The following is a 26841-nucleotide window of genomic DNA, read 5'->3' as shown; positions in this document are numbered from 1 at the left end:
AAGACTGAATTAATAAATCATTTATAACTAATAAATTATTTACTTAAAACGCCAGGAAAAAAAATTCCTGGACTAACCCCTTCTTTTTCCACAATAGCTGGAGAAAATCTGTAGCTGAGATAGCTCTTCAGCTACTTTACATGGTAGGACCCTGTCATTTATTGAAAGGTCACTGACATAATATTCCCCTTGTGAGAGCAGTTTTATCCTATTAAGGATTAGCCCCAACAAATCCTCCCTAGACATAAATCCAACTCAAAGACTTCTTTGTTTGAGATCTTTCTTGATTTGTTCCAATTTGTGATCTGCTCTTAATTGTTTGCATGTCACCGCAGATGATTCTGAGCAAATACAAGTGAGTCACTGATTTGGGAGTCCCATGACCTTACTCAGAGAGGCTTTGACAGCACAAGGGTGGCACCAATCATTTCCTACAGAATGAGGAAGGACTCATGATTGTAGAAAGGCATGCACATCCTCATTGCATCTCAGCAGGGAGACTGGACCCATTCACGCTCAAAGGACATGCACAAAAAGGCCACATAACTTGCTAATTGTTAATTGCACACTTGACTTTTAACCTTAGCTGCTTACGTATGGACTTCTCCACCTTCTCTTTAAGTGACCAGACAAAACCTTTCTCTGTTTCGTCCGTGCTCCTCTTCCAGATGTTGTTAAGGAGGAGGGGATAGCGCGTCAGTCGATGCAAAGGAGCCACCAGCAGCTCCGGCAGATGCAGCCTCTTGCACTGTTCATTTTGTTCGCACCACTGTTGAAGACAAGAAAAACCTCCTTCAGGCCTCAGCTTGCTCCCTGGGAGGGAGGTAGCAAACAGTTTTCTGCATCATCAGCTGACTGTAATGAGGCAGGGACTAATTAAAGATGAACTTCTCACTCAGTGAGAACAAGAGCAGCGTAAAGGCTCTCTACAGGGGCAATTGCATTGCTCCTGCAGATTAACTTTCTGCATGGCTGCTTCCCATTTTAGATGCTGTGGCCACGCTAGCAGACCAAGTAGTGCTCTTCTCTGCTGTTTTAATTTCATCAGGAAAACCTCAGTTACGTTTGAGGGCCGCCTTAGGTTTTAGGGTCGCCTACTGCTTCCTGCTGCGGAGCGTTTTCCTGGGCATGAGTGCGCGAAAACCTTGTCAGGGAGCAAGCGATGTAAAACTCCCAGGCCCTAAAAGCTGCAGTTTGGCTGCTACAAAGAGGTGTCCTCCCAGTTTTGGGCTGCCTGTAAGAAGAGCCCACTTCTTCAGGTTTCTCTTTCTAAGCCCGTAATTTTAAACATTTACAAGGACGCTCTGGTCTGCTAATGATAAGTCAGAAGGGGCAGAGCCCTCTCCTCAGGAGCCCCGCTGCTGCACTGGCTGGAGTTGCAGTGTCAGCAAAGACAGAACCTGCTCTAGTGCTGTAACTTTACAAGGACATCACTGGTAGCTCTTCCAGCCTTGGAGGGAGGAAAATGCTCACTTACCGGTAGTGTTTGGGTTCTAAGTTCTATGTTTTCTTTATCTATGCTTAAGCAAAACCTATCAGAGGAGCTAAACCACTGCCGTTGCAGAGGGGTTGCTTGCTGTTCTGTACGGGATGTTGCTTCCTCCCTGCGGGCATATAGGTCGGCGAACACTCGTGAGCAAGGAAATCAGTCCGGCTTTCTTGCCAGGGCTCAGCTAAAACCCACCCCACGTTCTCATCGTGGGCTCCCAAGACACATGAAAGCACTGACATGCTCCGGAATTTCTATTCCCCTTGTTTTGGCTTGTATCATATACCCCTTTCCTTAAGCAGAAGGAAGCCTTGGTATGCTTCTCCAGTTTTGAGGTTTGTGTATGTCACTGATGATGTGGCATAGCTCAGAGGCTGGAGGCTGTTTTGTACTCGGAGAATGTGAGCCCTTGTCGTCTGCTAACGCACATGATACCCAGCACACTGTCTTCCCCCCCCACAGCATCTGAACCGAGCCAATATGCAGGGCGTGTAAAACGCTTGAGGGAGATTTTACAATGTGGCTTGATTTTTGTTTCTTTTTTTCTATAACCACTTCACTTTGTTAAAGTGGAGGTCACCAAGTCAAGGGATTATGTGTGAAACATCTGAACGATAGAGGCTGGCAGTACATATTTTCTGCCTGCAAAAATGCAGCCAGCTGTTCCCTCTTGCCTGTTCTAAATTACAAGTATGGACTTTCACATATGTAGTGGAACACACGCTCAGAAGGGTGACTTCATATCTGTGATACCCTCTGCAGTTCAAAAAATCTGTGTAAAATGTTATCTACACAGTTTTGCTTCCAATGGACTTTCCTATTCTTCTGTTAAAATCCTGTCATAAGGCAGGAAGGCTGAAGATGGTGACAACAACAACAGCAACAACAGCAGCAACAAAACCATCACTTTACTTTCAGGTAGATGCCAAAATCTTCTCTCTGTCTCATGTTTTCCAAGTAGAAGACAGCAGACGTATAATTAAGGCAATAAATTTGGTGTGTCTGGCAGAGGTCACCCTGGAAAAACTGCAGAAAAGACTTGGAAACTTATCAAGAAAGAAAAATGTCATGGCAAAAGGAGGAACAACAGTTTTGGTTTTGTAATGTGCATTTTACCTGAGATTTTCTTGTACCTAGGAAAATAGGGGAAGAGGGAAAGGGGGAGTTAAAAAAGTGAAAGGCAAGTTAAAAAGTAATCAAAGTGGTAAAGTAATAAAAAACCACAACAGTGCTCAAGCAGTGCATGAGAGCACAGGTCTAACAGCTCTGCAGAGATGTGAAGCATTCTTAGACTTTGTTCTCATTAGAAATAAATGCTGTGAAATTCATGTAAGAAGCTGAAGATAAAAACCACTACCTATGCGACAGCTTTACATGGCCTCACACAGCATGTCACTTTATATCCGAGTGTGTTAGAAAAGTTGAATGCCATCCATGATAAAACTCAGTTTTGTCTGGGGTTTTGTCTGTCTCACACAAACATTATCAATAAGAACTCCTGAAATCAGTGGTAATGGGGGTGAGAAGCCAAGCTCTAACCAACCTTTCCCTTTTTAAAATCATAGCCCTGAGGCAGGGTCTGTTTTAGTATTTTCCCAGCAGTTTTCTAATGGCCTCTACTACTAGGGAAAGTTCAGGTCCATGAATTGATTTTCTGTCTGCATTAATATTTCCAACGTCTCAGTCATTGGCAAATTGTGCAGGAAATAGAGCCCCTGGAGACTGCTGTTTGGACAACTGCCTTGTTTGCCATGCAGACCACCTGAAAGGGTTGCAGGGCAGTGCTTGGCAGAGGCAGAACAGCTGTGTCTGTGCCTCTCTTGCTTAGCAGACGCAGGCCTAAATGCAAGAGCTATTTCAGTCCTACTGAGCTCTTAATTAAGCACTTATGGGTCTGGTCCATGGAGTAAAGGAAGGATCAATGTGATGGAGTGGAAGGAGACAGGGAACATCCAGCAATGGAGCTGGGGTCTGGTCTCAGGAAAACATCTTCCATAGAGTGAGAAGCTCGCCTCTGCTGGTGGCAAGGTCTCGTCAAGGTCTATGCCACTGTTCCCCAGGAAGGGAAAATCTTTCCACACTTTGTTCCACATACAGAGAACCTTTCCACAACCACCTCAAGCATGCCAATGAATAAAAAGAGAAACATCCTACTGACAGGAGCTGCTTCAGGCTGAGACCAAACTGCCTGTGACAGATGGCATGTCCTTGACTGACTTGATTGCTCTAAAGCACCTGCGTGCTGTGATGAATGTTCTGCTGCAAGGACCTGCTGATATTAAGCAAGAATACTTCTAATTATGTTACCTTTCTGAGTATGGCGCTGAAATCCATAGGAGAGTCTGACTTGCTGACATGCTCCTTCACAGTTTCAAAAAACGTTTTCAGAAAACTGAGACTTATCTAAGTAAGGGAAAAAGAAGAGACATTAACATCAGTGATCTTCTGAAGTTAAGTTTAAAACAACTTTATGTCCTATCCCTGGCCTCTTCAAAGGCTCCAAGCCTAATGGGGTGCCAATACTTATCTCCCCAACATTGTCAGAACTAGCTGCAGAGTTACACCTGAAAGACTTTAACTAGTCAGAAGCTAGAACAATTCTATACAAATACCCACTTATATACTGATAACGCCATGTGACAAAAGCTTTGAAACAAGATTAGATATTCCATTTAAACTTATTTTAGGATAGCAGCTGTATTTTATATGAGTTGGCATGAAAAATTACAATGGATGACTGGTGTCTACTGGGAAACACTGTATATGACAGAGCAGTGACAATTAAGGAAGTCTTTGGGGTCATTTGAAGAAGATACTGCCTTTCATAGTTTGAATTTGTTTCATACTATTGGAGATGAGGGAAATTTTGATAAAATGCTATAAAAATTATATTCCCCGTAAGTTAACTTTTTATGTTTGCACTGGATTCAAGGGTGTCCACACTGTCAGACGTGGGTGAAAGCCTCCTCCTAAGCTCACACGTGCCTTCTGAGCACACTGTTTGCACACAAATTCATGGTTCAGTTTTAGGTCAAATTTTAGGCCAGAAGGGAGCATCATCCTCTGTGATAGTGCTATGAACTGCTGTTGTAGCTGCACACACTGCTTTGTTTTGTGTACTTATGGGGGCAGGGTTGCTTATAGGATGGTGCTTATTCTTTCATTTTGACAAAGGTGCATTTTACACCTTTTACAGCATGCATTCAGCCTGCTGTCAAGAAGAAATACATGCTGTAAAATGCATGAACAAAACGCATAAAAGGCATTGAGAGCAGCTACTTTCTCCTACATTTGATCACTATTTTATATACAAATACTCATAATAGATGATAATTTATCATCCTCATTAATAAGGACAACAAAATCAGAAAACAAAATAGAAAATATATTAAAGATAATTCTCTCAATACATGACAACCTCCAGCCAAGCTCAAAGCTTTTGTGGTCACTAAATAGCACACAGCAATATACCCCACTCCCTTTGAAGAAGAACAAAGGAATCGGCAACCACACATCAGCTGAACTCTAGTAGTTGGCTGCATGTATGGTCTTAGACCACAAGTGCAAGGTGAAACACATCAGCTAAAAATCTTTTTCCTTCTATCTTCAAACCTGCTCCAAACGTGGTGGTCACTCACGGCAGCTCACCTGGTGTGTGGTCAGTCACCAAGCAGAGGTGACTTGCTCATGTGTTTGAGCTCTGGCTAATTGCCTCTACTCTGAAGAGCTTTCCTGCTTTTCATGTCTTGGCTAAAAAGGAAGATGTTAATTGTTGAGGCAAGGCAGTTCCAACAAGGGAAAGAACTTGATGTAAGTAATTGGTTTAGGGCATGTAGTGTGACTGTGAGCAGTCGTTCAAATCATGCAGCTGAAGAGCCCCTTCCAAAATTCACTTTGCTATTAAGGCTGAGGTGTCATGTAAAAGAGCTCTCAAGCTAAGAAAAACTTCTGTTTTGATTAAAGTTATGTAAAAGCTCTTTTGGACTTATGGGTTCCTTTAACTTCCAGGAGCTCAAAATGGTCTCCCAGCAACTGGCCAGGAGAAAAGAGCTGGAGCACATCATCATCAAGCCTCATGGTCTTCTTCCTCCTGGAATCTTGAGGGTAAGTAACATGTGAACATAGAGCATCTAGTCTGTGTGGGTGGTATCCTTCCCCTTGCACCAAGGGAAACCTCAGGTGGAGAGGAGTGGTCATCATTTTGTTTGAACTTGCTCTACTGGAGTGGCATACTAGATAGCAGTCTTTGTGCCCATCTGTTTGTGAAAGGAAACTTGCTATTGTAGTTATTATGCCATTCTTACTGTTTTGCTGTAAGGACTGTGCAGTCAGAGTTTATCTTCACAAATCCTTTTAAAAGGATGCTGCATATGAGAATTAGTCTTAAACTCGTATTTACTTCAGAAACAACTGCCAAATGAGCTCTCCTCTGTGTTCAAATGTCTATCTCTTGCTGGAGGCACATGAAAATAATTTGCACTGGTGAAATTTGACCCCCACTGATATACCAGATAGAAAAGAAGGAAAGACTAATTATCTGAACTAAGTTACAAATGTGAGTATTGAATCTGAATAGAAACTTTATGGATGGTTTCTTTTCTCCTTTTATTGGCCTGGTTGATTTCTGATCTCAGTAAGACTTTTATTTTTTTACTCACCTTGTTTAACTCTTCTAAGTTTGCGAAAAGTCTCCACAAATCCACATCCAAGAGAAAATCATTACTTTGGAGGTATTTTAGAGTGTTCATAAATATCTTTAAAAACAAAACAAATCCATGTTATTTACTATCTGTTCCAATTCAATGTATCTCTTCCCCCCCGCCCCCCCCCAAAAAAGAGTATGTTTACACTGTTATTCTCATGACGTGATCATTTGATTTGGGGAGGGCAAAAGATGATACTCTGAGAAACTTTTCCTGACCTGCCTGAAGGCTAAATATTGGTCTTTGTCCAAGGAGGATGGTAGAGGGGTGTCTCTGCAGCTGCCATGGCGGCAGCTATGTCCCTGCTGTGCTCCCTGGCTGAACAGGGGCAACTGAGCTCCCTGCAGATCTGTGTGAAGGAATTAATAACATCAGTCATAGTTACAGATTTCTATAACCTATCTAAATGCTTTCCTTCCTACCCCATGCATCTGCTGCTATATAAATTGTTTAGAGTTACTATGGGAAAAACTAAATATTAAAATAGCATAAGTAGAGGGCTCATGAATATTTTTGATCTATTTGGATTTTTTTTAACCTGTATTGAGTGAAAACTGCATGTGTATTTATTGGTTAAGATTTTATATTATTTAAGCTCTGATGGTGATCTTGGAGCTATGCTGAATCTGACCTAAATCTGAAAAAGGCTTTAAAAATGTAGATTACTGAGTAGAATTTTTTGTGTATGTGTGAAAAGCATTAATGAAAAAACCCATCACCCAGGTGCCAAGACTGAAGAGCTAGTGAGAGTGTTTGCTTAGCTTTGTGTAATTCTTCTCTTGCCATGAATAGTTGACCTGAGAGTTTAAAGGGGATTTATGGTGGTCTTAAAGCTCCCTGTGGACATTCATTAAAATCAGTGGAATATATCTATACTGGGAAGTACTTAGAGTAGCAGGTGTCTGTAAAACTGGCTACCCAAATTCAATGGGTTCTTTCTTTGGCAAGAAAGTTTGGAAAGCTGGCATGGAGCAGTTTATCACTCATGGGTCACGCAGGGCTCGCTGAGGCTTGCCTGTGGGTTCCTCCCTCAGACTCGCCAAGGGGCCTGCATGTCTTCTGTTATCCTCCTCCTTCCCAGGATTCACCTGTTCTTAATCTTCTCAGATCTCTGAACAAAATGTATAGAAGGAGGGATGCTTCCATCCTGCCTTGGACCAATAACTGGTCCTGTCATCCCATTTCCTCTCCCTTCCTGTTCTGCCCCACCAAGGAGGAATTCAACCCACTCCTCTATTTATTCCCTTTACTTTGCAGTACTTCTTGTACTGCCTAGGCTAACTTTTTAGCAACATGGGAAATGTTTCACTAATCTTTTCCCTATGACTAATAAGAAATCTGAAATTGTCTGTTGCAGAATAAGAGAAAAATGATAGGAATATATTTAGAGAAGCTTCCATCTTTTTAAATCGATACACTAACTTTTGATGTGTGATGAATGTAGATAGTGCAGCTATCCTTCTAACAGTGTGTAATATTCTTGTACATATTTTAAAGCTCTTAAAATTCACCATGATGGAGGCAATTTACAGTTTTTGGGAGAGTTGTTTTTAGTTTTCTTGTTTTCCTGTAGTATTAGAACTACAGGTCTGCTGATCTGAGGTTTTCATGCTCTAGTCAGGATAATCTAACCACAGCTCTATATGAAGTTAAACAAAGAGTACGATGTTACAGACTAGTGGTAGAGAAATATCCAGTATAGTCAACTGGAGAGTGGCTTCAGCTCAGAGTTAGTGAGAGGAATAGTGGAATATCAATGAAATTACTGGAAGAATCTGCAATCAGATGGTGTTTGCAAAGCACTAAAAAGTGATGTCCGGAAAAAGAGATGCAATCAAGAAGATAAAAACCAAAGGGAATTGTGGAAACAGGACGAGCAGGCAAGACGCAAGAAAAACCAAGCACTTAAGTCATTCTCCTGTAGACACCCAATGAGAGGTTACAGGTGGCTTTATGTCTGCCATGCTGACAGCAGGGCAAATAATGTTTCATTATTTTTGAGAAATAAAATCTGAAGTTACCATCTTGAGAACTAGCAAATGATCCAGAAAGTAAGTGCATTCGCTTGTGAAAAGTTCCCACACTGCTGCTTCTTTTTTCACTTCTAACCGGCTGTTGACATCTTTCTGCTCAGTCTGTTGTGCCTTTATAAATTCATGCCAAGATTTACTCTATTGATTGAAGAAGAAAGAAAAAAAACCACTGACTCTTGCATCAACTGCTTCAGACCTTATGAAAAGAACCTATGATCTATTTACGCATGTAAAGAGCCTAGCTGCCAGTATTAGTGATTCTTCTTCTGAAAGCTTAAGGATTCCTTTAAAAAGATTAAAACCCCTGCCATTTTCCTCCAAAATATTTGTAATATAAATACACTGAATTGAAAGTAACACAGTATGATACCCTGTGTTTGTAGGATGCTGTATCAAAAAATAGTGGGCAGCTTGCAAATGCTAAGGAATTTAATCTGTTGTGGTGCTGCAGCTACTGGAAAGCAGGGGTGGGTGATAGCTTCCTATTTTACAGGCAGTAGAATCAAGGTACCAAAGGACTAAGTCTTCATGCGTACTTGGATATTGTTTTGTTTAGCCCTCAGGTGGCCACTATCACCTTCCTGACCTGCTCCAAAGTCAGATGTTCACATATAAGTTAGGCACTGATAGGAGCCCTGAACAACTATGAGGAACTGCATGTAACAGGCATCTGTAAGAAGCAAAAGGTTTGCTTTGGAGGGGGATGGTGTTACGTGTGGGTTATCTGAATATCGCCCTGGCAGCCCAAGCTAAGGCTAGAGGGCTTGGGAGGCCAGGAACCTTGTTCATCTGACAGACAGGCTTTGGTGGGATTTCTGCAGCTGAACCTTGGTGTCGGCACTGACCTCTACGTGGCTGCCTCAGGATGCACCCCTAAGGCAGCAGTGAGGGTGACTGTGCCCCATTTGGCGTCTCTGTGATGCTGCAATTTCTTTCCCCAGATCTGCAGGCACTGCTGAGAGGGTTGTCTTGATGCCTTTTTCTAAATTTGGTACCCCCTTGATCTAGGGCAATCTGGAAGCCTGGCAAAACCCAGGTGGTTGTGAGGGCCCTTGCTAACCACCTGCAACACTCACAGTTTCCCCCTTGCCCCTCCATTTTAAACAACAAAAATATACCTTATGCTTATACATTACTTTTGCAGAAAGGTCTCATATCCAGATTAATATAGTGAAAAAACATAACTTGAAAAGAACTCAAAATTTTTACCCCCATCTTTAAATATCCTTGGTACAATATACTGAGTATTTTGATACCTTAAAGCAGAAAAATTCGTATGTGCAGCAGTCTACGATCTTAACAGTTGAAAGACAGTTTTCCAGATCAGATGCTTGCTTCTGTTTGTCTTTACCCTGTTGAATGACAAAACCCTGCCTCTGATTCATGCAATGATTAAAGACCGATAAGAAGTTTGCCCAGCTCAGTAACCTTGCTTTGATAAGGAGCTTGTCCTTAACTGAGTGATTTCCTCATATTTCCAGGCTCTCCTACACAGAGATGAGGCGGTGATGGCAGGTTTATTTGTAGCTATGGGTGGGGTGTGTAAATGGCTGAGGTGTGAGTGTGTAAGATCTTTATGTAATGCAGAAGTCTTTGGCAGAGCAAATCATTGGTATGGCAACAGACAATGGGCTACCCTCAGCTGACAGAACAAATAAAATATTTTCCTTCCTTCAGCACTGTCAGAAGTAGGGGACAACAAACTCATAGTTGAAATCATCCTCCTGCCATAGGTATACAAAGCTTGTGTGTTTGTTTATTTTTATTTTAATTTTTTATTTGAGCTACCTACTGAAAAAACTCCTTTAGTCAGCTGCAGAGTGGTGTCTATAAAATGAGCTTTTAGAATGCTTAAAGAGCAGGAGGAGTGTGTCTGTGTGAGGGATCATGAAATAAAAACAATTGCTTTTGGTTTGGCTTTGTCTTTCAGGCTGATAGTGCCATGTAAAAGGTTTAATATTTATGAACTCTAATTTAGTGCTGTGAGCATAAACTTATAAGGTGTTTGCCTAAGTTTTATCTGCTCTTTGGAACTGTATACTCATACTTCATGGATTTCTATTGTCTGAACTTTAGTCACTGAACTCAAGCAAATTTTGAAATATGTGTTTGATTATAATATTTGAAATTCAGAGTTTAAGCTCAACTCTTAGTTTCAAAAGATAGCTTGAAATAGAACAGAAACAATAATGCAATTATATATACACACACTTAACCGATGCACCAGCAAATGAATCTTCATAAATTAAATTTTATGGCATTTAATAGTCTCAGAAATCACTTTTGGCTACATATCAAATGCATTTTATTGCAAATGTCAAATATTTTGCTGAATTAAAAAATTCTCAGTTTTAGGCCATGCTCCTTCAAATGCTATAGAAATGCTATCAAATGAAGTGTGAACTTCTGCACATGCTAATCTGAGTACTTGCATTGGTAGCTTGCACAAGCTCTTCTTTGGTAGCTGAGATTTAGAAGACAAAATGCAAAAAATATTAGGAAGGGACTGTTCACAATTACATGTTTAGGGGTGCGAAGTTATCAAGACACTTGTAAATGATGTTTCTGAATGATGAACAACACTCAAAAAGGAAATTCAGATACCATAGTAGGTGAAAATTTTTGTAACTGGAAAAGACAAGGAAAAGTGTAAGACAAGGAAATTAACTGAGGTGTGTTGGCGTGTATGCTTTTATTGGAAAGTGCGAGGGTGCCCATGAGGACAGGAAAAGCTTAAGAAAGCATCTATAAAGCTACTTGGGTAGATAAAGCCTAGATCCCTTCCATGTGAGTGGGAGTTAGGCAGATACTCCAGAGCCCTAAGGCACTAAGGTCTAGGTTGGCATGCAGAAAACAGAGGATACAGCGTGGTCAAAGCAATGATGCCGCTGACTTACCCATCTGGTGCTCTGTTAAACTGGGGAGCTGCACTGGACCTGCCACCACTCCTGAACACCTTGAATGAGAGGTCCCACGTTGCCCGCCCCGAGCTGCCCCCTTGATGCCGAGGGCACCTCTCCTCCCACCACCCATGGGGACAGGGAGCAGCGGCGCTGACTGCGTTTTCGTGTGCATCACATGCAGCAGCACTGATGGCTGCACTGAAGCCGCACTACCTTCATTGCAGACTACTGTCCAAGCAGTCCCAGGGTGGGCTGAGACCTCCGAGTTCAGCTCACCTGCTGGCTGCCTTTCTCCAAGGGCGGTAAAGAAAAGAAACTCTTTTTACTCAGGATAGTTGTGGGAGAAGGCAAGGTCAGTGCAAAATAAAAAAAATGTGGTGAAATACTCACAACTCCTTTTTTGGCAAATGGCCACCTTGGCTTTTTGGACTCTAGTGGGTAAAACAAATGTGTTATCAGCAAAGAAACAAATAGCTAAAAATAAAACCGTTATTTACAGGCTTTGTGTGAGTGTTTTTTTGTTTTTGTTTTTTCTTTTTTTTTGGCTCAGATTTAATACTTGTGTTCAGGCAGTTTGTGCACCAGACTTAAAACCCACTAAGCCTGTTGGGTTCCTCCCAGCAAGAAGTATGTCTATCTGTGATGGGATCTTGGATGATGCTAACACTCCCACTTGCTGCAGATGACCAGTATGTGATTGCCAATTCTTTACATGGGGAAACACATCACACCCCAAGCCAATTCTTGAAGATATTAATTGTTTTGAAGCAAGAATTAGGCTTTGTCTGCTCATTAGTGATACCTTGGAGCTATGTAGGTATTTAAAACTCCTGTGAATAAACAAATCCTACAAACCCTATCTCTCAGGTCTGTCAAGGGGCTGGCATGGTGGTGCCATGGTCCTTAGTGAGGCATAGGGAAAGCTGGGTGTCTAGATGCAGAAATGCACTGGTGAGAGGTGAGGAATGCCTGTGTGTGTTCAGCGAGAATTTGAAAGAGTTTTCTATATGTGGCACCTACCTTCAGGCCTGTGTGTGACTGGGAATCACAGTTGAAACTTTCTCCTTTTGGATTTTGAAGGCCTTGGTCTATCTTTCTGGGGAAGGCTGGCTTGTTTGCTTTCATGAAACTGCTGGTTGTGACCTTGACTTACTTATTTTTTGAGAAAATTTTGATCTTTGGTCACCAGCATCTTCTGGTCTCTGGCAATCGCACTGTACACTATACTATATTCTGCAGTAGATATTTGTGGAAATTGCTTGCAGGTCTGTATTTCAGTGCTGGAAAGTCTTGTGAGCAACTTCTAGCTATGAGTTGGGTCTGCTACTCTCATGATGAGAGCACTACTGGAAAGGGTGGCACGGGCCACTCTCTTCCCTCTGCTTGAAGCTGTGCAGGTAGGAATTTGTAACTCAACTACTTGCAGATGGAGATCCTGACCTGGGCTCTCGTTGCTCGTAGCCTGTGGAGGAGGGAGGTAATCCTTGTCTTTCCCCTCTCATCTACCTTTTACATTTTGTATTCAACAATAAAATACATGCATAAAAAATAAATTGAGGGGAATTTTAAAATTAGTGATGCAGGAGGTTTGGTGTGGGGTAACAGGATCCCCCATGGAGGCTGCACTGCCTCATGTGTTGTCATCGCACGGATCCTCCCTCCCCATCCCCCCCACACACACACACATACACACACATATACGTTTCAGTCGTGGCTTTTGCTGGGCTCAGATAAGCAAATCCCACCCTGTGTCTGACCTGCGCTTAGGAGGAGGGCCATGTGGGGCAGGTAGTCCATGGCACTGTCTGACACCAGGAGGTCTCCAGGGAACACCTCGAGTCCCGGCAGACTCACTACCACGGAGCTACGCCTGCGCTCGGCTAATCTGTGAGACGCAACAACAACACACATCATCTCTTTCTGCTCGTGGCTGCAGAGGAAGCTTCTGAAGTGCTCCTTGCTGATATAGGAGCAAATGAACTAAAAAAACCCCAAATCACAGTGGCTATGACATAGTGTGTTAAAGGAAGAATGAGCAGACAATTCCAGTGATCAACAGCAAATACCTAATTATCTTTCCAACTCCACATTGTTGCTGAGATCAGTGTGCTTATGGCCATGGCTTGCCTCAGAAAATAGGTACTTAGAGAATGTAAATATTGGAAAATCCTGGGTTCTTCTGACATTAGGCAAAAAGTTAGTGGAGATTTCAGAATCTATGTCCAAAGGAGCAGTTAAATGCCATGTCCTTAGCTGATATGTGGGTTGTTATTACTTTTAACCTTCATATAACTACACTGATTTCAAGAAAAGACAGCATACTAGTGAAACAGTTAAAATGTTGTGGTTTTTTTTTTTTTTTAATATTTAACTTTTTGGCTACTTTGTGCTATTTTCTTTCTAAACCTTTTCGGTGTTTTTTTCTGCTAAATCAAATATTTTGTGTTTTGAATATAATATGACTTAGCAACCCTGCTGATCGAAAACAAATGGTTCTTTCCAACTATTGTTGTTGCTAAAGGAAGGGTGTAGATCCATCAAGTGAAGTGACACAGACATTCTGTATCCAGCAGCATGTTTGTGCCAGAGGCTGCTTGCATTCAAATACCGAAACTCTTGGTGCACATCAAAAATCTTTTTGGATTTCGCTAGTAACTCACACCGATACCTAATTAATTGTGTAGTATACTGTTGCAAAGTGACTGGTGTCTACAGCTGCTGTTGTGCTGTCTTCAATTGACTGATGCATGAAGACCGCATTAGAGTTCAAAGGGTCAGTAATTAAGTAGCTGGGGGAGGAGGCATGAAGTGTGTGTACATATATAAAAATTCTCTTTCACAGTCACCATTTATTGTGTATGGTGTTTTTGGTCAGTTAAGTGTAATTCTTATTGCTTTTTTTGCCTAGGCAGATAACTTACAGTGACTGTCTAGCCATTTGCCAACACCTGATGTAAAATCTGGGAGGGTAAATTTTTCCCCTTAAGTGCTTGAATAGTCACTTGACAACTTACCCAGTAGCAGATGAGGTCTAAGGTAGAGAACTGGGATTTGATATGTATAGCAGGACATAGAGATTATGCTTTTTGTTATGATCTGACAGTGACATTTCTTGCAATTGCCTTAGCTAAACCAACTGAATTGCATAAATGATAGGAGAGACATCTCCTAACAACAGAGAGGGCTGTAAGCTATCAGGAGGGCCAGGTCTGGGACTTTAACACTTGAAACATGGGCATCTTAGGGCTTGAAAACTACGTGATGAGGAGTTTACAATGTGCAATGTGCGCGTTCTATAAAAGCTTTTCCTTTTCTGGTAGCCCTGCTGAATGGGGAACATGGGATCTTTTTGTTTAACTTTTAGGGATTTACAATGAAAATCTGAGGTTCCTCATGAAATTGAACTTAACACACAGTTTGAGAGCTTTTATGGATGGGGTCTGTTTCTTGGTTGTATGCAAGCCCATACCAGCGCAAGGGAGCGTGCCGGGTGCTACCCAGTGCAAATTTCAAGTGTTGGTAGCAATTGTATTAAGATGTTTCTGAAACCTCTAGTGATTCCACGATACAATCTCTTGGGCAGCTGGCTTGTAAATTATACAAGCCAGATGCTGCCATATAACAGAAGGATAATTCTTAAAGTTGTCACTGCTGTACTAGGAGTGTCATTCATGTCCTTTATTTCAGGTTGGATTCACAGTAAGATTTTGCCAATGTGTTACTGATTTTTAAAGTATCTAGCTTACTTCAATTTCAAAATATATTTTGAACTTGCATGCTAGTGGTTTACAAAGATTAGTAATGGGAAGCATAGTTTCATTGCAACTCAGTTAAATGCTGTTATTTCCCTAGATCAAAAAGGCCTTGATCTTCAGACACACATGTGTCTAAACAAGCTCTTCACATAGAGATGCAAACCTGTGATGTGTGGGAGCATGCCAAGGTCGCTTGGATGTGTATCTACAACATACCTTTGCAATCTGATGTGCCTGGGATGATTAATGACCTACATCCCTAAATTAAGTACTCATGCTTCACAGATGAAGGTACAAGCATCTGTGATGACCTGGCCTGATGCCTGTAGATGTATTGGATACGTTAGATGCTTTTGTTGGTTTTACTGGAGAAATTAAACTACTGAAGTGCCTTGTGACGCAATTTAACCAGTTTTTGAGTCCGTATGCAGTATTTTAGCATACTTTAATGCCTGAAAATCCTGTAGCTTTGCCTTTTTCTTTAGTTTTTGTTTGTTTTCTTAGTAGGGGCAGAAGACTGAATTATTTGAGTAAAAGAAATTCTTGTACTTCAGCTATGAACTCAAGCACTGAGGAGATATCGTCTGCAATAATTCCTCCTTTAAATCTACTTGTTTTATAAAACATGATGATGTCACAGGTTTACATTACAAAGTTATGGAAAATTATTAAAGACACTGAAGCAGCTCATGGTCTGGAAAAATAAATATCCTGTGTGTATAGTTGTTTCTAGGGCCTGGAGAGTTTCAGCTGACTGCTTTTTAGAGGTCTGTATCTTGATATGTCCATGATCTTCACGTAACTAGCTGTCCCAGGGAACAGACATCTATATAAATCACTTAAATAACAGATGTGTTATTTAAAGGAATGTCAGCTAGATGAGAATAAAAGCACCTGAAGAGGTTACAAAGGTCAACATCATAGGGTGGTCACAGTACTGAGATAGCTGCCAGGTGATGACACTGTTACCCAAGCCACTCAGGGAGGGTGTTTGGACTTCCTGATTCAAAGACTTAGCATGACACTTTACAGGCATATCGGACATTAAAAGAGGAAGAGGAGCGCTTCAAGATAGATGAGCCCAGCTCCCTCAGTTCATTGAAAATGAGCTGCCTTGGCAGTTACTGAGAAGACTCTTCATTATCTGGTTGCCTTTAGGATGCTGGTGCAACCCAGTTTTCCACCTAGTCTCTGTTATGCTGAACAGTGCAAGGTGAAAATGAGCTCAGAGTAAATGAAAGGTTTTATCAACATTTCCTTCCACAGCAGAGTTGGCTTTAACATCTCACTCTATCTCCACCACACACACCTTTCTCTGTGCCACTCCTTTTGTCCTTTTTGTTTATTTATTTGGATGATTATTTTTAATCAGCACCAGTTCAGCATGTTGCCACGCCGACAGAGATGCCAGGCATTCCTGGCTGAGGGCTGTGTGTGGGAAGGTTGTTTAAAATGAGCATTGCTGCTTTAAGGAAGGCTTTTCAAAGTACAGCCTGGGAGCAGGTAGAAGAGATGTTCATTAAAATTGAAAGATTGAGGTATGTTTTTACCCTGGACAATATACACGTCAGTCTTGGAGGAGGGTTGCCAACCATCCCAATATGCTTCTAGATGGAGAGAATAATCTGACATTTCAGTAGTTTTCTCTGGCTGTGATAAGAAGGGATTAGCTGTTAAGGCGTTAGACTAATGATTTGGATAAAGGAGGAGCTGAATACAGCCTTCGCCCAGACCTTGGACCAAATTCAACTCGACAAAAAATGTTTAAAGCAGAAACTGATGATTTTTGTTTTATATTTCTGCACATTCTAATATGGGTCAAGACAAAAAAAAAAGAAATCATAACACATCATCCAAATCTCCTTTTCTCAATCTTTCCTGCTGGTGGCTATGGAACAAAGCCTGCATTGTTCCTTGTGTGATTTCTTGATTTTAAAATGTGTCTGGATGGAAGTTCAGAGCCAATATCCTAGCTAGCGTATAGTGGCTTCCCTCTGAAGGTGCCAGGCAAGTGGCACCAAGAAAAGGTGTGTACATGAAATGTCCAATGTTCCCCTGTTTAACCACTTGCATTCAGTATTCTTCACATTCTCCCCTGAATTTTGCTGCAGATCACACAAATCATCACCCTGTCAGTGAGATCTGCTTATATATTACAGTTTTGAGTTGGATCAGAGCAGACTCTTCCCATAATAGGTACAGATCACCTGTTTTCACACCAAGACACAAAGATCTCTCCCTCCCCTCCTCTCTCCATCTGCATTGTAAATTCAAAATGTTAGAGTGGGTTGCAAATTGCAACAATTCAGAAAATCTAGGAGGCCTCTTCTACAGTGAAAATGTGATTTCAGATGCACACACACATCTGTTAAGCCTTGTGTAGGGAACCGCATTGTGTAATGACTCATAGACTGTATCAGCCTGCTCCAGCCCACCCAGTCCCAAACATAAACATACTTGAAACACAGACCTGTTTGTAGACTAAGGTTATAATGGAGCTTTTACCTGAAAAATGAGCAAACATTGGGAAGAAGAGGAGACACAGCTCAACTGCTAATGCCTACTGCCTTAACAAGTGACCCACATTACGGTAGAGTCACAGAAGCAGCGTGTTGCTCTTTGTTGTGAGGCTACTTTTGTCTTCACCGAGACTTGCCCACCAGTGCTGGTGCTTTTAATATACCTCACTCACCTGCGTGCTCCACCTTCAAGGGGATCATGCAGTGAAGTGAGCACTGCACCATCAGTGAGAGAGCTATGGTTATTAAGGGAGGTACTAGCTCCTACTTCCTTGTTGTGTGGGGAGAAAACAAACTTTGTTTCCCTTCTGTAAACGTTTGAACATCTTAAGGAAACAAACATGGCTGAATCAAACTCATTTCTAATCAAGCTGTTACTGTCTGTTAGTTGCTTGTAAGAGCTTGATGCAATTCACTGCATAGATCTATGATATGGAACACCTTATGTTGCCTGCACAAATTTATAAAATTCAAGTATTTTTCTTAGTTTGTAGGATTAACGATCCCCCCATTCAGTAGCAGTCCAAGATCTGCTTTGCTGATGTAGGAGAACAATATCAAGCTGTTCTAGCTTCTTTGCTCCCTTTTCCCTCCCACAAAGTTTTGAAGAATGTCGCTCAAGATTATGAGATGTTTGACATTCTTCAAGCTGAAATTTGACACTGCTAATCCAAACGGCCAGACCTTTTCACACTTAGTTCCTAGTGCAGGGCTCTCCGATGGTCCAGCTGAAATACTGTGTGAAATATAGCTAAACTTGTCGGGGAGAGGGCCACATTTGAAAGAAAATCTCATTAGAAAGTTTAGTTTAACAAGCTGGTGACAGGCATTTCACAAAGCAAATCTACAAATTAAAGTTGAGTTACACGTACATGCCTCACTGTTCAGTTTTCTCTTAGAGTGAAGTGGATTCATTAAAAGTGTACAGAAGTGAAGCTTAGAATAAGATAAGACATAAGATATATGCATACCTTTGTATAGGCAATCCACCTGTCTGAAAGAAAGTGAGATATTCTTGTTACTTGGTCAGAAAGCAAACAAGAAATCTGATCTTGTGAAAAAAAGTACTGATTTGTTAAGAGAAATGTACTACATCGACTTAGACATCGGCTAATGATTTTTGCTGTTGTGGAGAAAGGAGCAGAACTCATTTGATACCCCAGAATGTTTCTGATGTTTAAAGTGGGAGGGAAATATCTTTTGGTCTGTGGCATGATACTAACCGGTTAGTAAAGAGCTCGACACCTATTTTGACACCATCCACGTTCAGTGAAACGTGTGCAGGTGCTTTGCATGAGGATGGAGTAAAGCATGTGTCCGAATTTAACTGCTTGTGCAAGTAATGCAAGGTCTTGGAGAGTAGCTCTAGTAGCAAACCTGACTTATGCAAGTGCCTCTCCTTTTCTGCTTGGGGTGAAGCTATGGCGGGTGCCATGGAAAGATGGAGGACTAGATCCTCCCTTGCTTATTTCTCTTTATTGATGGTGGCACTCACTGAACCAGTGTTTCTTTTTTTCAGAAAAGATTGCACAGTTACCTGCTCATTTATGGAGCTGAACATAAAAATGGAGGGGGCCAGTGGCAGATCTAGGTAAGTGGAAATAAAGGCAGGGAATGGGACCTCTTCCTTTGGTAGTAGCAAACCTTAAATTTGGCTCAACCATCTTGAATGACTTAATTCTTGGTTTTGTTGGGGTTAGTAATGCTATTCAGTAAAACAGAATAGAGAACTCCTCCAGCTTAGGAAGAACCCTGCTCAAGAAAAAAACCCTGGAAAGAAAAAAATCTAAAACCCAAACCAGAACTGGATAAAATACTTAGTCTTGTTCTTTCATAGCCCCACAAACAGTTATACTAGCTCACCAGGATGAATGGACAGAGGTGGGAAGAGTGTCCATGTGCAGGAGGGGACTAGGCCAGCCTGGTCACTAAGGGGCAAGCCTGGAACCGTTGCCTCTTGCTGACTTGGAAGGAAAAGTCTCCCTTCCTGATGAGCGTAGAAGTTGGTCTGTTGTAGCAAAGGGACATGAGCCAGGGTGCAGTTCAGGTTAAGAACTGTGGTTTTGTTTATGCACTGGGCCATGATGGACTACCACTGAATATGCAAGACTGGAAAGGAGGTTGCATCTTCCTATTCCTCTTACCTGAACACCCTCCTGCGGTGTAGGGCTGGGGCAGGGGAGTCTCCTAGGCAGTGTAGCAGAGTTGGCTCTCCAAGAGTTTTGGAGTGTCTCATTGGGGCTGCCATCGCTGAGAGGATCTTTTTGGCTTGGCAGCTTTGATCTGGGGCTGGCAGACTCTGGATCTGCTATAGTTGTCTCAGACTTGGCTTTGGAAGACAGTAATTTTGCATGGACACAAGAAGGTAACAACAATGAGGAAGCCGTAGTGCACCGAGGTGGACTCTTACAAATGTGGTGGAGAGAGCCGGTGTATTCCTTTTGATTCCCCAGTTGAGCTGTGTCATAGCAGTCCTGAAATAACAGTGATTGCGAGGCAGAGGCCATTCTTAGACGCCTTAAGGTTGGAGAAGTGGAAATTCTGGCCAGAGCATGCCGGTCAAACTGGAAAGGTGCATGGTGGCTCCCAATCCGTTCCTTTGTGGGAAGCTTCAGACGTGAAGACTCTGTATAACCTTGTCTTCGAATGCAGTGACCTGAAGGCATGGTGGTGTCCATACAAACTGATACTGCCTGTGTTTCACAGGGACTGAAGACATCTTCTGGACTGCTACTTCCAGATAAAGCAACATTTTCTTTATGAAGCTCAGCTTCCCTGTTTAGAAGTTCCACACTGATGCATGTTTCTTTGACCAGGTCTGGAGAATAATCAGAGGTTGGTTGGTGCATTCTTTATTTGCAGCATGAAGATTTATAGCTGTGTGTACCTAGGAAATGTGATCAGAAAAGGTTCTTAGAGATTTGCCGTATGAATTTTTATATGGCAAAATATGCAAATGGAAAAAAGTCTAAACAAAATAATGTAGATATGTGCACTAGTACAGAAACAATTACCTGCAGTTTGAATCCTGCTTAGATGCAGGTTTCAACAGTTTCAGGACCCAGTTTCAACAAGCTGTTTAGACAGCCGCTAGCTTTGAGTGTGCAAGCAGTGTCAGCATCAGTCAATAGAGCTAATTAGATTGTAAAGACTAGCTGTGTAATTAGAAACTCTGCTCATCTGTTACTGCAGCCACCTAATTTGCTGCTGCCACTCCCCCATCAATAAGTGAGATTGTGACACTGCTGTATGTGGGATAAAAATTAAGTCACTAGCTCTCAGGACTCCTACTTGTTGCAAAATCATTTATGTACAAATACTAATTGCTTGCTGAATGCTTAAGCAAATACAATTTGACATTTATGTAAGGTGAGTCTAACCACTCTTGCTTTTCTTTTCAGGAGGAAAAGTATTTTGTAGTAAACGTATGTGTTGTAATCAAATAATGAAGACAAAAATTTATCAAAGTAATTTATCTGTTGATTGATCAGTAAATAATCTTATGTTCTGTGATTCATGAAGCTCTATTTTAAGATATTTTGATGACGAGTCTCTCTAAAACTGGTCTAATGTTTCAGGTTATAACTGAAGATTATTAATTCAATCTCTTCTTTAATTCAGCTTTTTTGTTTGCTAAGAGGAATCTTAAATTTGTTCATGATTGCTGGCTACTTTTGGGCACTTTTATTTATTAGAATGAGTTTATGCAAGACATATGTTGACTCTTTTTCTTGAGCTATTGAATACTGCACATTGAATATGATTTTTGTTTGATTATATAGTCCCACCAATTGATTTATAAAGTTATTAGAAACAAACTTTTTCATCAGCTTTGCTAGTTCAGAGTATTGCTTTTTACAAATTCTTCAGCCATTAGATGACAATCATTCAGATGTATAAAAAGCATATCTTTATGATGGAAATTGCTTCTTTCACAAGTGTAGTGAATAGCCACAAAATATATTAGCATCTATTAATTCCTTTTTTTAATAGGTAAGGGATAATTAACATATATGCTTATTAAATGGACAAGCACTAAAAATCACATTCAAGGTATATCATGAATGACAATAATGACAAATTATTACTATTTTCCACTTCTGAGCAAAGATATGATTGTATACCATTGCTCAGATTTGCCGTTATTGCTTTTTAATCTTTCAAGACTTTTATTTTGTGAAGTGTGATCACATCTAACTGATTGTTGTTTGGCCAGGCATTCTCTTGGGTTTTTCATTTTCTTTAATTTTTTTGAATAATCACCTCTTCTCCATGCAGAATTTTGGAACTCGGCATGGATCGTCCAGATATTCATGTGAATTGTGTTCTGTTGCAGAAGTAGAAAAGATTAAAGAAGTCTTTTCGTGGAAATCTATTAAAAATTACTTTTTTTTTTTTTTTACTAATCTGAAACGTACATGTTTCTTTATGAATACCTATAGGTTACTTTTATGAGTAGAATCTCTCAGCAGCAAAATATTTGTAAAGAAAAGACATTGTTAAAAAAAGTACAGAAATATGCCACACACATGCAGAAAAATTAGTATATATGATTAAACTTACCAATGTAGCTAGGTGAAGATTTACCAACTTCCAGTATGTCACATCCTTTTTGTATGCAATTAAGTCAAAGTTTCAGCAAGTGCTTGATTCACCGATACTAGGCTTAGCAGTAGCGTTTTCTCTTCTGAAGTCTCCTTACTGAATGCTGGTATAGGGAACTAGGTTTTGTTCCTGTAGATTTGTTTCTAGGGGATTTGTTTATCAGGTCAGACGGAAGTGGCTTCAGGATCAATGCCCATTTACAAAAGGTAACATGATCCATATATTTTATTTAACTTCATTCCCCTTATGATTCCTGTTTTTTACTTTTCTTGTTGATAAAGTTTGGCAAGAGGTATCTCAGTGAAGTATATTATAAGCTGCAAGAACAGATAAAATGTCTTCACTGCTCCAATAATCCTTTTTTTTTTTTTTCCTCCTCTTGTCTTGAGTCATTCGGCTGTATCTAACTATGCGTTGTTCATCTTTCATGGAAGAATAGTAGTGATATATCCCTTGGTTACATTATTTACAATCAGCTTTTAATTTTAACAAGTGTGCTAACTATCTGAGTAATTCTGAGAAAACACAGACAAATTTTAGTATCAGAGTATTTGAGAATTCATCCAAACATTGATAATTAACTATTTAGTTGTATTGCAGAACTAATTGGAAACCATCAGAACTGGTTTAGGTATTCTTTGGTTCAGGGCATTGAAAGTGAAACTAGGGAAATGATGGTTTATTTGGTAGGTAACTTGTGAGGAAGCACTAACCTCCACAAATGTTCAAATCTAAGGGCTGAGTGAACATTTGCAAATACAGACAAACTTCACACTATGACATTTTCATTTTCTGTAAAACTTTTTCAAAATTCATCCACAAACCAAAACACGTTACGCCAAAAGTGGTATGAGTAATTGTCTTTGATTTTGCTTAGCATTGGATGTGACTGTGAACTGAGGGAGGATTCTTTCAAAAGAATGAAAAAAGAAAATAATCTTGAAGACTTTATTTGCAAGACTGTGATAGTATAACAGTATTTATTTTAATATTCACCCAGCCTGGCTTCTAAGAAAAAAGGATAAGCTTAAAAAAAAAAAGTGCTCACCCTATCTGATAGTTGATAGTACTAGTGTATTTGCTTTAAGTAGAACTTCTTGGAACATGAGACTTTTTCTTTTTTTTGACTCCTTATGCTGATCTCAAGGTGATACTTTCGCATAAGAGGAATATCTAGGTAGCCCTTTGCAAGCACCAGTCCCCAAATTAGTACAGGGTCTACCAGACCAGACCTTACTCCTGCTCTTCAGGAAAATCTCATCCTAAATCCAATCATAAACTCCAATTTCTGAATGTCTAAACATGCAAATACTGCTATTCTGTTTGCCTACATGCTATTCAGAGGATGACAGAGATGAAAGAACGCTGTTGTGTGTTTCTCAGATACCAATACCTGTACCTGCGCCTTGATAGCTGCCATGTGGGATAATTTTTGAGAGAGACATTTGAGTGAGTATTAGTAAAAGAAAGAATTTAGAGTGCTAACCTGAGATCATGGCTGGTGTGAGCTACTCTCTGACATGTAGTGTTGGAGCTGGTTTAAGTGGCTTTGGGTTTAGCTAGGCAGAAACTTTGTTTTAAGGCTATTTTTGATCCATTACTTCTGACTGAAACACGGAGGATATTTTTTGTTTGTTTGTTTTTAATTCTAGCGGAGACTTATCCTAATGTGATCAGCATACTTATATTAACCTAGAAACAATTATATAAAAAGGTGTTCTATTTCCTTACCATTTGCTGATCCTATAAATTGCAAATTATCTCTAAATTCCTTTACCCAGAATTAAATACATTTTAAAAAATTTAAGCACTTCCTTGTCTTAACTGAGGGGTCTATTTTTGCATGTAGGTGAAATCATAATTATCTTCATCTTTCCCAGACTCTACTTGCTCTGCCTAACTTGCCTCTTAGTCCTAATTGTAATAAAGAAGGTACCCGTCTCAGCTTGGTCTACGTATGTGTACTTAACTGGCTCCTATGACCAACTCTTCTCAAGTTACATAAGCTACCACCTTTCCAAACAAGTATCATCCTAGCTCCAACTATAAACTCAATCCTAGACAAACCCTTACCATAGCATTAATTCTGTGAACTATAACTTTCATCCTCAGAAACAAATGTAGCCAAGTCATTTAACTGACTAAGGTCATATGCTTACCTTGCATATGCTTTCTAAAATAACTACCTACAATAGATAAATGGCCTCTTCTGGTCTAAATCCTTATGTTCACGCTCAAATCTTGGCTTTCTGGCAACTAACTTTACTTTAAAATACAGCTCCCATCTGAAGCTAATCAGTTATGTCTTGTGCATCTTTTCCTGGTAGTCTCCATTGAGCACAACCAGTGCCCCGGATCATTGGCCTTTGCTGACCTGGACTGTAATGATGCCATCAGCCTTAGGCATTGTCTTTTAAACAGTTGCAGGGTTTGCCCGGTTACTCCTCCCAGGGTTAATCTCCAAGTTAGACCTATGCCCCCTTATGGATCAAGATGATACTTCAGGTCAATGATCTCTGCCAACTTTGAACATAACCACATCTATCTTAAGCATTTTGTCCAGCCCTGCTTGCCTAGTTGTTCCAGAACAATCACTGGCCTCTGCGGTCACCTTCTGAACTCTCATATTACTCATGCTACTAAGCCTCTGTATGCTGAAACCTTATGTTTCATGTTACCTTGGTAATGTAGACCAACAGCTGCTCCAGTCAGCCCTTTTCACCTGGCAAGTCACTTCTTAATGTAGGAGATCCCTAGATTCTGTCTGTACAACTCCTTATGCTCTCATTTGGTTTAGCGTTAGCATTAGGACAGCCTCATTTGTTTGCCGAAGGACTAACTATAGCCAGGTGGACAAAACCTGTCCTCAGCTTTGCTGTCTTGCCTCTTAAGAGCTAAGCAATTCTTATAGTTTGTAGGCTTCTACCTTATCTAACCCAAAACCCAGGCTAAGCTGTAGCCTTGAGGCTCGTCTTCCTAAATAGGTCTCTAGAGCATAACTCTCATAAGAGTGAACCTTCGTGTCAGGGCAGAGAAATAAATATGAGTGCAACATTGTCTAGAAGTGCCTCACAACTCTGGCATGGGTGTCCCTCTAGCTGTAAAGCACCCAGCTGGCCTTTTGGCTACTGACAACCTCTTTAGGATGGAAGGTCCAGAAATAAAATAACGTAGTCCAGGATTTCATACCTCCAGCAATATCCCTGCAGGTCCTTGAGAGATTTGTATGTTATCAGAGCTGTCTGGAAAAGTCCTCAACTTTCTTCCTGTGTTTTCAAGAAGGTTTAGATTGGATATTAGGAAAAATTTCTTCACTGAGAGGGTGGTCAAGCATTGGAACAGGCTGCCCAGGGAAGTAGTGGAGTCACCATCACTGGAGGTGTTCAAAAAACATGTAGATGTGGCACTTCAGGACATGGTTTAGTGGGCATGGTGGTGTTGGGTTAACGGTTGGACTTGATGATCTTAGAGGTCTTTTCCAACCTTAATGATTCTATCATTCTATGATTTTTTTTCTTTTTTGTGTTTTCCTGAGGTCCCTTTCCTGTTCTGTATCAGATCATGTGTCAGATGCAACCTGTTTCCTACTGCTGACAAATGTAGAAGGTGTCTCTCACATAGGATCATAGAATCTGGGTTGGAAGTGACCTTTAAAAGTCATCTAGTCCAACACCCCTGCAAGGAGCAGGGACATCTTCAACTAGATGCTCAGAGCCCTGTCCAACCTGACCTTGAATGTTGCCAGGGATGGGGCATCTACCACCTCTCTGAGCAACCTGTGCCAGTGTTTCACCACCCTCATTGGGAAGAAATCCGTCCTCGTATCTAGTGTGAATCTACCCTCTTTTAGTTTAAAGCCATTACGCCTTGTCCTACTGCTACAGGCCCTGCTAAAAAGTCTGTCCCCATCTTTCTTAGAAGCCCCCTTTAAGTACTGGGAGGCTGCAATAAGGTCTCCTCGGAGCCTTCTCTTCTCCAGGATGAACAACCCCAACTCCCACAGCCTGTCCTCATAGGAGAGGTGTTCCATCCCTCTGATCGTTTTTGTGGCCCTCCTCTGGACCCTCTCCAACAGGTCCATGTCTTTCCTGTGCTGAGGGCTCCAGAGCCGGCCACAGTACTGCAAGTGGGCTCTCACGGAGTAGAGGGGCAGAATCACCTCCTTTGACCTGCTGGCCACGCTGCTTTTGATGCAGCCCAGGATGTGATTGGCCTTCTGGGCTGCAAGTGTACATTGCCAACTCATGTCCAGCTTTTCATACACCAGTACCCCCAAGTCCTTCTCAGCAGAGCTGCTCTCAATCTCTTCATCCCCCAGCCTGTATTGATACTGGGTGTTTCCTTGACCCAGGTGCAGGACCCTGCACTTGGCCTTGTTGAACCTCATGAGGTTCACATGGGCTCATTCCTGGAGCTTTTCCAGGTCCCTCTGGATGACATCCCCTCCCTCAGGTGCGTCAGCTGTACCACTGAGCTTGGTGTCATCTGCAAACTTGCTGAGGGTGCACTGTATCCCACTGTCTATGTCATTGATGAAGGTATTAAAGAGTACTGGTCCCAGTACGGACTGCTGAGGGACACCACTTGTCACCAATCTCCATCTGGACATTGAGCCATTGACCACTACCCTCTGCCTGTGACCATCCAACGAATTCCTCAGCCACCGAACAGTCCACCCATCAAATCCATATCGCTCCAATTTAGAGAGAAGGATATTGTGGGGGACTGTGACAAAGGCCAAACAACATCTCAGCTATACCTGGCTGGCTGGGGGCCTGGTCATAGGATAGGGTCATAGACGAATCTGTGCTTTATTTTCCACATACCAGAAAAT

The 26841-nt window shown here is 41.2% G+C and overlaps 1 protein-coding gene across 1 annotated transcript in view; it reads right to left on the bottom strand.

Annotated features, from left to right (window-relative positions):
* PLEKHG7 (pleckstrin homology and RhoGEF domain containing G7) overlaps positions 1 to 20251 on the bottom strand; it is a gene marked incomplete at its 5' end in the record, with an annotated part of 34526 nt that extends 14275 nt beyond the window's left edge. Inside the window, 10 exons of the mRNA XM_082012594.1 lie at positions 595 to 769; positions 2402 to 2515; positions 3797 to 3892; positions 6148 to 6243; positions 8214 to 8363; positions 9482 to 9577; positions 11519 to 11559; positions 12886 to 13013; positions 18374 to 18396; positions 19547 to 20251. Coding sequence (XP_081868720.1) covers positions 595 to 769; positions 2402 to 2515; positions 3797 to 3892; positions 6148 to 6243; positions 8214 to 8363; positions 9482 to 9577; positions 11519 to 11559; positions 12886 to 13013; positions 18374 to 18396; positions 19547 to 20251 — 1624 coding nt within the window. The remainder of the gene's footprint in view (positions 1 to 594; positions 770 to 2401; positions 2516 to 3796; positions 3893 to 6147; positions 6244 to 8213; positions 8364 to 9481; positions 9578 to 11518; positions 11560 to 12885; positions 13014 to 18373; positions 18397 to 19546) is intronic.
* Between the last annotated feature and the right edge of the window lie 6590 nt (positions 20252 to 26841).

The sequence above is a fragment of the Phaethon aethereus genome, assembly GCF_964289735.1.
Source record: "Phaethon aethereus genome assembly, chromosome: 1".
NCBI lineage: Eukaryota > Metazoa > Chordata > Aves > Phaethontiformes > Phaethontidae > Phaethon > Phaethon aethereus.
Note: the sequence above shows the minus strand (reverse complement) of the source record. Positions and strands in the feature narration are given on the sequence as shown.